A 14,211-nucleotide genomic window follows, 5' to 3' on the forward strand; every position below is an offset into this window, starting at 1 on the left:
ATTTATTAAATTCTCCTCCTTTGAGACAGGATAGAGAAATCAGCATGGGACTGATAGTTCTTGAAAAATGATGAGGAATCTATTGGATGGGAAATAGGGTGAGACGGGAAAGCAAAAAAATATAAAATGCTTATTTCTCTTTCTGTAGAACTTTCAGAAGTTTGAGAAGCAGGCAGCTATTAAAATAGCTAAAACATTTGCAAACATAATAAGGTTATTTGAATATTAAATAGCCAATTATATGGATACAACTATATAAAATTTAGAAATAATTAGGGTCTTAAAGATCATCCAGATAAGACGCTCTTTTATTTTTTTAATATTTATTTATTTATTTGGCTGCACTGAATCTTAGTTGTAGTACGTTGAATCTAGTTCCCTGACCAGGAATCATACTCTGGCCCTCTGCCTTGGGAGCATGGAGTCTTAGCCACTGGACCACGGGAAAGTACCAGATGCCCTTTTAAAGATGAAATAACTGGACCATGCAATGGCAAATGATTTACACAAGGTCACCCAGCTGTGGGGCTGTAGAACCAGGATCCTAGCCCATGATTTCAGATGCTGAAGCATCTTATCTATTCAGTTTCCCTTTATTAGTGGAATGTATGAAGAGTATAACATATTTGACTTTATTCACTTTTCTTTAACAACTAATCATTTAGGAACATGATAAATAGAAAAGGTCTTATATACAGTCATTATTTGGAGTATTCTTATACAAAAACAAACAAAAACCCCAAAGAACCTGTATGATGAATATAGGAATTCATATTTATGTGTTATTGGAAGAGACATAATAATATTTCATGTATGAGTAACGCTTTACACTTTACAAAGCATTTTCACATGCACACTATTTTGTCCTCCCATATCAAATGTGTGGGGTGCCATTATTGCCCCCATGGTACTCATTGGGGAACTGCAAATCAGACTTTTTGACAGAATGCCACAGAGGTTCAAAGTAGCAAAGTCAGGGTTCAAATCCATATTTTTCCACTACAGTTGCAGGACCCTTGCTATTAAACTCCCATTTTGTCTCTAACACTTGAAACATTCAGTAAATACCTGCACCTTCCCATATCAGTCAGGTATTTAGTTAACAGGCTCTGTGACCTAGCAAGTTTCTGGAAGCTTTCATGGACACTAAGCAGCTTAGAATGTGATCTTATTTTCAACAATGTACAATCTGGTTGAGGAAGATGGTACTTGAATAAAATGAGGCATAATATGAGATAGGTTTTAACAAAAAATCAAAATTTGTACCAGCTTCAAGTTTAGTTTAAGCTATAGGAGCTTCTCTTGTAGCTCAGCTGGTAAAGAATCCACCTACAAAGTGGGAGACCTGGGTTCGATTCCTGGGTTGGGAAGTTCCCCGGGAGAAGAGAAAGGCTACCCACTCCAGTATTCTGGCCTGGAGAATTCCATGGATTGTATAATCCATGGGTCGGACAAAGAGTTGGACATGACTGAGAGACTTTCACTTTAAGTTTAGTAAGTATTCTTCAGATGCCAAGTTACATCAGGGGAATACAAGCCCGCTGATGATTTATTTTGTAAATCTTAAAGTTGAACTCTTACCTTCAACTTATTTTGCATTAGTTACTTGTGTAATGTAATTTATAAGCATTAATAATCTGAGAAAAATGTAATTATAGAAAAATATTGGTACTCTAATGCTAGATTGTGAAAAAATTCATGTTCATCTTGAATTTTAGCAATAAAGTGGTATTATTTGATCTTCTTCATGGATATGAAACTTTAGACTTGTCACAGATTCAGTTTTCAAAACCCTTTCACTGCAGACATCCATTCTTTGGTGGTGTTGAGATATTCACCTTGCACTACTAGACCTATTAGAACTGTCGCACAGGTCAGTTACTATGGGCAGGATTTTATACTTCAATAATAGTGCCAGAATTTCAATCCAGTAACTGGGATTTGAGCACACTGCATTCCACTAATCTATTTTTTTTTTAACAGTAAACTATGAGAAATGTTATTTCAAAATGTAGTCCTGTACTACTTTTTTTTTTTTTTGAGTAATTTGAACTTACTTTCTAAATTCTGCTGGAAGGTGATTTATATTCTGTGAGGTTTAGCATTATTTTAATTTGTTTTCCCTGTTGATCTATATTTAGCTATTTTTAAACCTTCACTTTTCCATATGTCATGGATAACAGCCAATTATGTCACTCCCAGTGAAAATAACAAAGAGGTAAACACTGGCTTCCTGCTTAAGAAGGACCTGATTACATCTGAGTTGATTTTATGGTAGTATTCTCACTACGTGCTGCTATTTAGTGTCACATTGGGGACATTTGGTACTCTTGATTTTTTTGTGACATTTTACTCCATTTTAATTGACAAACATGTGAGAGACTACATTAAATGTCTAACTTTGGAAGACTTTTTGGCACAGTGATTCTGAAGTTGGCCACACACTGGAATTTCCTGGGGTGTTTTCAGAAAAATACTCATGGCTGGGTTTCACCCATCACCCAGATGTTATGACTTAATGGGTCTGTGATGCTGTCTTGTGTTAAAACTTCTAGATGTTTAAAAACTTCTAGATGATTCTAATGTGCAGCCATACTTAGTGAGGTACCACCTGGTTTAGAAGAAGTCATCCTAAAAGCTGAGCAGCAATGTCTTTTTAAGAAATCACCAGGTATATCTCTAGTCAAGAATTAGCAATATTGTGGTCAACATGAAGCTAAGACTCCCAATAGTAAAATCCACGTACTATGTTACTTCTAGGTAGTGATATGCTAGTAAGTGTTTAAAGCTGTCTCAAGAAACAAAGCTCTCATTGATTGTGTTTTTCCTCTTTCCATGATGTAAATAAATATTCCCATCATGGCTGATTTCAAGCTACTAGTGGTTTAACAACCAGCTTGCCAAATTCTTGAAAATCTATCAGCTCTTGTGAAACAATTTGAGCCAGCTCCAGCACACCACTGCTGCTAAAAGAATGACTTCCAGAAAAATTGATACCAGATAAGTTATTTACCCTTTGAGGATTAAACGTATTTATTTAGGTTTTGTTTAGCTCAGAGTAGATAATCGTCAACTGACGTTTTAAAAAGGTTGCTTAGGTTAGCAGTTATATAGCAATGTTTGTTGGATTTTCTTTGAATTTACCTCAGTAGGATTTTTTATTGTTTTTACTTTTGTGTAAATAATATTCTTAATAAAGTATAGTAATCAATGTCAACAGCTCTGAGATCCTGTGAAGTTCTCATCTATGTGAACCTCATGTGCATTACTAGGTAAATAATAATAACAAATACCCTTCTCTAATGCTTTTCTTGTGCCATGCACTGTTGTAAGCACTTTATATATTAACTTATTTCTTATTTACAACTCCTTGAGGTATATTCTATTATTAACCCCATTTTCACAGGTAAAGATACTGCAGATCTGAGAGGTGAAGTAACTTGCCCAATGACACACAGCTAGAAAGGAGCAAATTGGAATTTGAACTAGGCAGTTTGACTGCTCTTAATCAGCTTACATAAAAAAATTAAGAATCAAAATAATTTTCTGAAACTAGTTTTGAATCTAATTTTTCCCCCTCCTCTCTTCTGGTTGTTTGAAGACCTTTTTTCAAATCTAACAATATGTAGTACCTGCTGAAATAATTACTTCATCTTCCTCATTATCAGTGTAATTCCACTTTTCCTGTCATGAGAGCAAAAGTTCCTGTGATTTTTGTATAATAATACAATTATATTTATTGAGGAATACATTTTATGGTGAGTCATATTACCACAGACATCTAAAAATAATACCATAGTTTTTAAAGTCTCTTTTTTATGGGTTTATCTGGCTGGAGCCAGAATATAAAAATTGAAAAAAAAAAAAAAAAAACCCTCAGTTATGATGTCTCCCAGACATGTGTTGACTGAATGCCCAGAGGCAGAGAAGAATCAAGTGTAGCTTTAAAAATTATTTGGAAAGTTATTTGGAAATAACTTCAAAGTTGTATAAAATTTCAAGAATCAGATTACTTCAAAGACAACACATAAAGCTCTTACTGAGATTCATCTATTGTTCAGTTTTACTCCATTTGCTTTACCTATGGCTTTCTCTCTGTATCTCTAGGTAAATGTGTATCACACACATAATCACCCCCAACATATGTTTTTCTAAAATTTTTGAGAGTAAATCATATGCATTATGGTTTACTATTCCAAAATAGTTCACTGCACAGAGGGAGATTCTCTTGCATAATCACAGTAAACTTCCATTTGCATCTAATTCACCCCTTATATTCCGATTTACCAACTAACCTAATACTGCCGTTTGGAATAGTTATTTTGCCTCTAGTACAGGGTCCAGTCTGGGATAAATTACTGCGTTTAGTTGTCAGGTATTTTTACTTTAATGTAATCTAAAACATTTCAACAGAGCTCTTCTTTGTCTCATGGGACACTGACATTTTTGAAGAATTCCATCAACACCTCCTCCTCTTTTATAACAGAACATTCTTCATTTGGAATTTGTCTGCTGTTATCCTCATGGTTAGATCCAGATAAGGATTTCAGGCCAGAATACTGCATAAGCCACGTTGCTTCCTTCTCAGGATATCACATTTGAAGGCATATGATTTTCATTTACCCTTATTGATGAGTGTTATTTTGATGAAAAAAGACGTGGTCCAGGTCTTCTACTGCATGGTTATTGTTTTTTTCCCTTGTAACTAATAAGCAATCTGTGTGGAGATATTTTAAGACCAAATGAATATCCTACTCCTAATCAAATCTTTGCTCTAGATTTTGCCACCAGGGAAGTCCTCTAGATTTTACCTCCGTTGACAATTGTTATCTGAGCCAGCTTTGACTGAAATGGTTGGAAAAATGTGTTTTTCCAATCCCAGCATTTTTTCCACATTTACCAGTCAGTCTATGACATTCTACTATAAGGATGATACTTTCTTCTCCTCTCTCTCACCCTCTTTTTCTTTCTTTTTCAGTGTATTCATGGATTCTTCTCTTTCTCCCAATGTTTTATTAATTTATAATTTTTCAACTTGTCCCCATTTTGGTCAGTTGAGAGTACACTCAAGCTGATGCTGATATTTTGGTGACATATCTCTATTATTTTATGGAAAACATCCTTAATTTCTGGCATAAAAAGATATTTTACACTTATGTTGTACCTACTCTGCTCTCACATAGCCATTTCTCTAAGGAAACATCATTCCTTCTAGTGGGGAATATATTAGACACCAAGATCTGAGTGCTGGGTATACTCATTCCCACAGAGTTGTCTTTGCTTCTAAGTTCTTTAGGTAGAAAAATCTAAGAAAAATATGCATGTGCATACATACCCATTGATATGAATTTACATTTATTCCAATCCATTTGTACCTGGTTCTTGCTTGTCTCTCTTCTGTCATATTTGCTTGTTCCTTCTTCCAGAAGGAATGTTCTAGCTGCTAACAATCAACACATCTTCTCATTTGCTCAATCATGTAGTATATCTGAAATAGTTTTATTACTTGGGCAGAATGTTACCCTATTCTTACCTGCCAAAAATAAGTTGGACTCAGTAATTTCATGCCTAGTTAATATTCAAAAGAAAAGGAACTCATATTTCCACAAACAGCCTTATACAAGAATGTTTATAGCAGCTTTATTCATAGAAGCCAAAACCTGGAAATAGCTTATTGTCTTAAGAGACGAACGGATAACTAAGCTGTGATATATTTATACAATGGAATATTACTCCATGATAAGAAGGAACAAATTATTGCTGCATGCAACAATATGAATGAATTTTTAAATCATTATGCTGACTCTAAAAAAGCAAATAGAAAAGAACACATAATGCATGATTCCATTTATGTGAAGTTTGATTACAGGCAAAACTAATCTATGGTGATAGAGGCTAAATCACTACTTGCTTCTGTTGGAGCTGGGACAGGACAGGACATTGACTGGGAAGAAGTATGAGAACGCATTCTGGGATTAGGGAAATGCGCTATATCTCAATCAGGATGTGAATTATATGAGTGCACGCATTCGTCACAATGGTTTGAACTCTATCTTTAATATCTGTTCATTCCACTGTCTGTAAATTAGCCACCTTGTCTACGACCACACCACCCTGAACATGCCTGATCTTGTCTGTAAATTAATGCTTAATTTTCAAATTGGTTGGAGTAGTAGCTGCTATTTTTAGCTGAAGCTAGAACTCCTCATTTTAAAACAGATTCTTCTAGTTTGCCTCACTTCTGATCCTCTAACCCCCATCACTCTCCTGGTTTTGAATGCATTTGAACTTGCTACTCTGATCAATTTACTTACTTCCTTTTACTATCATTGCAAATATTTAAAATATAACATAAGTTAGAAAGTCACAGATAATCAAATGACATTATCCGTTCTTTAGGTCTGGCCAATATACATACTTTAATCTTTAATACAGTAAAGACATGCATACAAACTGAAAATGTTTAAATAATACTGAAATTTAGATTAGTCCTCAGTGTAAGACTTTGCTTATCTGATCTATTAAGAGCAAAAACAAACTGCAGTGTAGGCAGGTCTTGTCAATGCAAACAGCTGATTTCTGATATCAGATGATCAAATATCATGTCAGTAAGGAAACTTCTCAAACCTTCTCATAAATTCTGGTGCAGACCACGTCCTTCATCTTACATTCCTTAATAAAAAAGAAAGAGATTAATTGAATATCTAAACCTCAAACTAAGGTACAGCAAATTTGTATTAATAACAGATGTTATAAGAAATCTCATAAGATTAAACTCAGAAATCAAATATCAATATGTCAGTTGATATCTGGGAATTCAGATTCATGGCTGTTGAAATAGGGGAAACAGTTTTAACACTGATCTAAGTTACAACAGAGTTATATTTTTTAAGTGGCAAGTTTTTATGCATTATTTGCACAGATTGAAAGCTATTAAGACAGTGGTTTTCAGGACAATCTGCACATTTGCATCATCTGGGGAATATTTAAAAATACCAATGGCTCCTCTTCCCTTAAGAAATTTGATTTCAATTGATCTGTATTGGGGCTCTCATATTGGTATTTACTCTCTATGTAAATCTGCTGTGGAGTTAGGGATCAGACCCTCTGTACTAAAGGAAAAAACATTCAAAGTACCACATGAATCTATAGTCAATATATGTGTTGATTAGTAAGAATAGCACCTCAGACAAAAAAAAAAAATTTGTTAGAGATCATCTCATATAACCTTTGTCATCATTTTTATCTGCCAACTACAAAAGGTCTCCAATGAGCTCAGCTTATTTTGATGACATGTTTTAGTCTAAGTTACTATGGATTCTTGAAAACAATATGCTTAGATATCTACAAATATACTGCAACTGATCGTTTTGCAATGTGCTTTGCTTGTAAGACTTAGACTTGCTTTTGCTTTTCTCTTTGTGAGTCTAACCTAACTTATCCATACCCTAAAAAAAACCATCATTTTTAGATGTTTCTAAAATAGCAGATAGGTTTTGTCACTTCTAAATTCTTGAATCTGAACCTGAAGTACCTGTAGATGACTCTATAGTTTGAATATCAAACATTAACTCTGCCTTTATTCTTAACCATTTTTTCCATTTGTAGTCCAAAGAAGAAACACAATTTTGAAAATAACATAACCATTTTCTCTATTTAAATAGCATTATTTCCATAGTTTAAAATTACTCACCACCACCATTTTCCCATCCACCAACTTTCTCTTTATTGTTGTCTCTTTGCCATCCCATTTCTGTACTTGATTCAGTGAGCCTCTTGTCAAGGTTACAGTGCTCTGCAAAGACACATTCATATAATTGAATTTCTAGGACTTTGATTAAAGAAGCAGTTCATTCAGTATTGAATTATTTTCATAACAGATGTTTCATGAGGCACATTTATTTTTCAACAGAATACAGTGGGCTACCCTTTAGAACACTAGTGGGAGTAATCAAAAGCAGTAGATGGAACTAACTTTGAAGAGAAACAATAAAGTTTACCTTTGTTTTTCTATTGTCAGCTGTGGTTTCTTCAAATTCCTGGCCTAACTTGAAGGAGATCTCTGTATTTTTAAAGGGACTTTCAGTTCTTATAGTTATAATATCCCCTTTCTTGCTGATGATCACTCTGGGTTTGGCCAAATTTCCCAGTTTTCTGGTGGCTAATCCCACACCTGAAAATCAAGATAGTGTTAGAATTTTGTTGACCAAGAGAGCATCTACCTAAAGGGATTATATGGGTGATTATAATTCTATACTCAGCTGTGCTTCATGTGTGAGGTGGCAGGTAATATCACTTACTACTTAGGACCTCCTCCCATGTTTCATCACCTGATGGAAACACATGTCCACCAACTTGGATATTTAAAATTTTGTTGTTACAAAAGTAATGTCTGAAGATTTTAAACACAAAAGTATTTAGCCTAAATAGTGCAAGTCATCTACTTTTACCTCATTCAATCCCATGCTCCATTAAGAAACACTAATTATAGTTTTGTATGGATCATTCCAGACATTTTAGTTTGTACAAATAAATATTGTAGATATATTTTTTTTTAATGACACTGTGACCTATATATGCTCTTCTGTGATTTTTTTTCCCTCAGTAATATATTACAGATATAGATAAGAATTCCTCCCACATCCTTGATGGAAACTCATTTCTGAAAGTTTTTGTAGCCCCTAAATGTATTTGTACCACTGCAAATGTTAAAGATAAATAAAAAAATTTAAAAAATATATTTTTCCATTTGATAGCAAAACAAAATTAGACTCAAGTATCATTACTGCATTACTTAAGATTACAGAAATACATAGAAAAATAGAAATGTGAAATGAGAGAGATACAAAAAGAAAAAAATAGTTATATATAAATATACATGTATTTATAGCTATATATCCATAAAGAAGTGTGAAGAATTAGAGTCAATAAAGGATTATGAACTGTATTCTTTTTTTCTAATTTTGATTAATTGTTTCTTATTTGATGTGATTTTGGACTATGTTTTTCAAACTAAACTTCTGCAATAGAGCCTAAGAATCTACATTTTACCAAGCCTCAAGGTGTCTTTTTGCACTTTAAAATTTGACAATGATTCAGTTAGGGAATCTTTTACCGAGATGTTCTTATATTTTGCTTCTACCTCAGCTGTACAGTGAAATCCATAGATCCAACCAAACTTAGAGTATGGATCTATTCCCATAAGTTCCCATAGTTTTCCAGGCAACACAACATGATTTTGCTTCTTTTATCTAAAAATAGAAGCCTTCTTATAAGCTTTCTGAATAGGTAATATTACTGGTACTTTGATGAACATAGAAACCTGTGGTCATTGGCTTCTCTCTCTCCTTATTTATACAGCTCTGGAAATTTCCAAAGACTAGTCATACCTCTTGTGCTCATATCTATGGAACATATCCTAGAAATAGTTGCAAATAAAGCTGATGATGGTCATGACGAGACTTTCTGTCTCTATCCACTGTATGATATTAGTGTAACTGAGCTTGAATTCACTGTCATAACACACTTCTTTTTTTCTCAATAACTTTCCTAGACTGAATATCCTGCTTTATGAAGCATTCACTTTTCACAGTTTATCCACATACTTATGTAATAATAGACAATCTAGAAGTAGAGAAAGAAAATTTCTGGCTTAGCTAAAGAGTACTTTTAAATTGAGGTTTTCCATTAACTTTAGTATATTTAACTCTTTACTTCATGAGCACTTTAGTTGTTATAAAGCTAATTTTCAGAAAAGCCAAAGAACGGGTTGACTAAGTTTCTAAGATTTCTTTCCTCTGGGTTTGAACCAAAATCCTATTGATATGAAACTGCCTTTGAAATCAGTAGGCATTCTAATGCAGTTAAGCAGCTCTTTGAGTTAAGTCTATTAAAATTGCCACAAACATAGTGAAAATTATCTGATTGACACAATGGATGATTAATCCCAGAAGAGGATTGTAAGCTGTGCAAGCTTCCAGACTCCTGGGAAAGGAGTTAGAAGGAAATAGTCAATGCATCTTTCTCAAAAAGGATCTTCTCAGTTAGAACAACAAAGAACATTTCTTACCCAGAGCTTTCATGTACTCATCAAAGTTCTCACTGGAGACAAGTTTCCAGGTGCCTAAGAATTTGTTGCTCATTGCGATGGATGAGAATTCAACCCAGTGATAGGTGAGATTCAGGAGACTCAAATGAGATGCTGAAGCCTCAGAAGATTCTTTTCAAAGATGTCTGAAGCATGTGACTCTCACAGAGACCCAATAGGGAAAAGCAGTGTCAGGACTGGGCAATGAATGGCTCTTAAATCATCCACTGGGACAAAAGAAAACCTCACATAATGTCTCCTTCAGTCTCCAAAAATGTTTATAAAAATCAATGAGAGTACTATTTGAATCTTTAAAAATTTTGGTTGATCTTACATTTTTAAGAAGTGCTTCAGTCCTTAACACTTTGAAAAAGAGTCCATAAATTGAGCCCTATGCCGTATTAAATTATATGAGCATGAATGAATGAATATGTGTATGTGCGTGTGTGTGTGTGTGTGTTTAGGCATCTCGCTCACTCTCAATCCTGAGTCTGCACAATTAAGAATTCTTATTGAAAGAGAAGAAAGAGAGGAAAAATGTCCATGAGTATTGTGATAATTGCCTCAAATATGTTGTGGGTGAGAAATGCAGGAGAACAGTGTGAGGAAGTATTCATAGGTAAGGGAGGCTTGGAATAGTTGGCATATCCAAGGCAGGCAGAGTAGGCAGACAATACGGTCAGTTTATTACAGCAGAGCACAGAAATTGCTTTCATGGGTGAATAAAAAGTAGCACTAAAACGCAGTCTTTGACCATAGCAAAGATTTTAATCTTAAAAAGAACCTTTTAGGTCCTAATTAAGCAGGTTCTTGGTTAATACAACAAGTTTAAGTCCTTTAAAATAAGTCTACAGTTTACAAAGGATATTCTATAAAAATAATATATATTGAAAAAAATAATATATATTGAGAGCTCAATAGTCACTGTGCTAAGTGCTTCTTATGGATTATTTTATTTGATCCCTTCAACAACTTCAAGAGTAAGGCATTATTAATACATCCATTTTACCAATGAGAAAACTGGAACTTGGGGAGGTTAGGTAACTTGCGTCCAAACTTGAATAAGGAGAGGTATGATTTGAACCTGGTATCGTTTCTCAGTGCATAGATGTTAGACCATTATTGTACACTGCTTCTGCTATAATGTATATACTGGAGGTCCTGGCCAAAGATCAAGCAACACTGCCATCACCATGACTGGATAGAGACATTCATTCTGCTTAAACAGTAAGAGAAGTGTGACTTCTCAGCTGGTCCAGTGGTTTGGAATCCACTTGCCAGTGCAGGGGACATGGGCTCAATCCCTGGGGTGGGAAGACCCTAAGTGCCACAGAGCAGCTGAGCCCAGGAGCCACAACCCCTGAATCCATGTGCTGCAACTAGTGCAACCCGCATGCCTAGAGACTGTGCTCTAAAACAAGGAAAGCCACCAATGAGAAGGCCGTGCACCACAATGAAGAGTAGCCCCTGCTTGTGGCAACTCAAGAAAGCCCACACAGCAATGAAGATCCGTCACAGACAAAAATAAATAAATCATTTAAAAAAACAAAAGAGGTGAAAATCAAAAGATGACTTATCCAGGTTATATGGAAAATCAAAAGTGACGTATCCAGGTTATATGATATTTCAGACTCCCAGTCTTAGACCAACGGGAGCAAATATGAAAACACTTTGAACATAAGTGTGGCTATTGGGAATATCAAGTTGATACCATACCCTTTCCTAACAGGTTTTTCACACTGACTTTAATCCTGGCCTTGAGACAATGGATATTGCCAGGTTACATGTTTAGTACACAGTTTGGCACTCTTCCCAATAATTAAAATAACCCATTATCAATTTACCCACAACAGGTAGAATCACTGACCTCTAGGTTTCAGGTTACTGATACCATAGTTGTACCATAACCATTGCAGTTATGTGTTTAGAGAGTTGTTGCGTTAAAAAAATGCAAAATCATATACAGTGGGTCCAAGTATCATCTTAAATTACTTGTGCCTGGATAGCGCAAGGTGGGAATGAAATAGTAACTAGAACAATTCCTCTGTTAGCTGGCTAACCCAATCCTAGGCCTCAAGAATGTAACTGGAGGAAGTATATTGTAGAAGAATAGAAGAAACAGCTATGAAATAAAGGGTTTTTGATTAGCAAAATGCGTTATTTTCTAAAATACTTAATAAAAATGAATAATGCTAGGACTTGTGTCTTCAAAAATTTAGGCATTCTGCCTAAATCTATATGTAGATTCTAAAAAGTTAAACAAACAAATGTATATATAAAAATAGAAACAGACTCACAGATAGAGAAAACAAGTTAGTGGTTACAAGTAGAGAGGGGGAAAAGCAGAGGTGCATGTTAGGGGTGTGGATTAAGAGACACAAAGTACTTTGTATGAAACAGATAAGCAACAAGGATATATTATTTAGCATAGAGAAGTATAGCCATTATCTCTTAATAACTTTTTGGAGTATAATCTGCAAAGTGACTGAATCATTATGCTGCTCATCTGAAATTAACATAATGTTGTAAACCAACTATACATCAATAAAAAAATAAACAACCATGCCCATAGGGTTAATTCTGAACTCTCAGCTCAGTCATTCTTCTCTACCTTTGGAGTGACAGTCTTTAAATTTCAATTAAATCATTTTTCCTGACATTTTCTAGTATATCTTCATTTAGCGCTCACTGCAATTAATCATTTAACATGTTAACTTTTATTAATTTTAGACATTACTTCATTAATATGAATGTCATGCACTGTAGTCTTAATTCCATGTGTGTGGAGATAATGTGTGATTCTATTCACATAATATAAAGTAAAAGAGAAGAGTAAAAAAGCTGACTTCATGTCCCATCACTTCATGGCAAATAGATGGGGAAACAGTGGAAACAGTGACAGACTTCATTTTCTTGGGCTCCCAAGTCACTTCAGACAGTGACTACAGCCACGAAAGTAAAAGATGCCTGCTCCTTGGAAGAAAAGCTGTAACAAGCCTAGACAGTGTATTAAAAAGCAGAAGCATCAATTTGCCAACAAAGGTCCATACAGTCAAAGTTGTGATTTTTCCAGCGGTCATGTATGGATGTGAGAGTTGGGCCATAAAAAAGACTGAGTCCCAAAATATTGATTCTTTCAAACTGTGGTGCTGGAGAAGACTCTTGAGAGTCTCTCAGACAGTAAGGAGATCAAAGCAGTCAATCCTAAAGGAAATCAACCCTGAATATTCTTGGAAGGACTGATGCTAAAGCTGAAGCTCCAATACTTCATACTTTGGCCACCTGATGCAAAGAGCCAACTCACTGGAAAAGACCCTGATGCAGGAAAAGATTGAGGGCAGGAGGAGAAGGAGGCGACAGAGGAAGAGATGGTTGGATGGCATCACCAACTCAATGGAAATGAGTTCGAGCAAATTCCTTGAGATAGTGAAGGACAGGGAAGCCTGGCATGCTGCCATTCAGGGGTCGCTAACAGTCGGACACAAGTGAACAATTAAACAACAACTATTCACATAAAGGTCCAAGTACTTAACCCCATGCATGTATACAGTAGGTAATCATTTGTTTACTGCCTGAATGAATAAATGAAATGTAAATTTTGTACTTATGAGAGGTTTTCTTTGCATTAAATCATATAGCAAATGTGAAAGCATCTAAAATTCATGCTTATAATCAATAATATGATTCTTCTAAACGTCCTTTTCTCTTCTTCTCTTCCTTCCATTTTTCATACACTCTAGAGTCATGGAAAGAGCAAGGCTGTGAGTTACACTTAAGTGTAAAACTTAGTTGTAGTACTCATTCCTTCATTTAATCACTCCATTGGTCAGTGGTAAAGCAGATGGTTCTTTCCTTATTCAGGATGACACTATCTTATGATAGCACTAGGAAAGTGCATGTAAAATAACTCCAAGGTTTGTTGTACATTTGCTCACTGCATGCACACAGATAATTGCTCAACATGAGTTTATTGAACTGAAGTAGCACTGGAGATAATATGGTGAGTGAAACAGCAACTCTTCCTGCCCTCATGGGCCTTATACTCCAGTTAGGAAGACATGCGTTAAACAGACACTCGGAGACATTTTAGAATATGCAATTATAATTTTTTTTTTATCATTTGC

The 14,211-nt window shown here is 35.0% G+C and overlaps 1 protein-coding gene across 1 annotated transcript; it reads right to left on the reverse strand.

Annotated features, from left to right (window-relative positions):
* Positions 1-6,610: 6,610 nt before the first annotated feature.
* LOC133042324 (myelin P2 protein) lies at positions 6,611-10,166 on the reverse strand. Its single transcript, XM_061122838.1, has 4 exons — positions 10,070-10,166; positions 8,001-8,173; positions 7,694-7,795; positions 6,611-6,672 (listed from the first exon to the last, which is right to left on the reverse strand). Exons 1-4 carry the CDS (start codon positions 10,140-10,142, stop codon positions 6,622-6,624), a joined length of 399 nt encoding a protein of 132 aa, XP_060978821.1. The 5' UTR covers positions 10,143-10,166; the 3' UTR covers positions 6,611-6,621.
* Positions 10,167-14,211: the final 4,045 nt, after the last annotated feature.

This window comes from Dama dama, chromosome 21 (assembly GCF_033118175.1).
Source record: "Dama dama isolate Ldn47 chromosome 21, ASM3311817v1, whole genome shotgun sequence".
NCBI classification, from domain to species: Eukaryota; Metazoa; Chordata; class Mammalia; order Artiodactyla; family Cervidae; genus Dama; species Dama dama.

What these genes read in the sequence shown, in the direction of transcription:
- LOC133042324 (XM_061122838.1), bottom strand. Translation starts at nt 10,142, where the DNA reads ATGAGCAACAAATTCTTAGGCACCTGGAAACTTGTCTCCAGTGAGAAC. An exon ending in TGAGTACATGAAAGCTCTGG is followed by an intron (nt 8,174 to 10,069) that starts GTAAGAAATGTT and finishes CTTGATTTTCAG; the next exon opens with GTGTGGGATTAGCCACCAGA. An exon ending in TGGATGGGAAAATGGTGGTG is followed by an intron (nt 6,673 to 7,693) that starts GTGAGTAATTTT and finishes TTTTTTATTAAG; the next exon opens with GAATGTAAGATGAAGGACGT.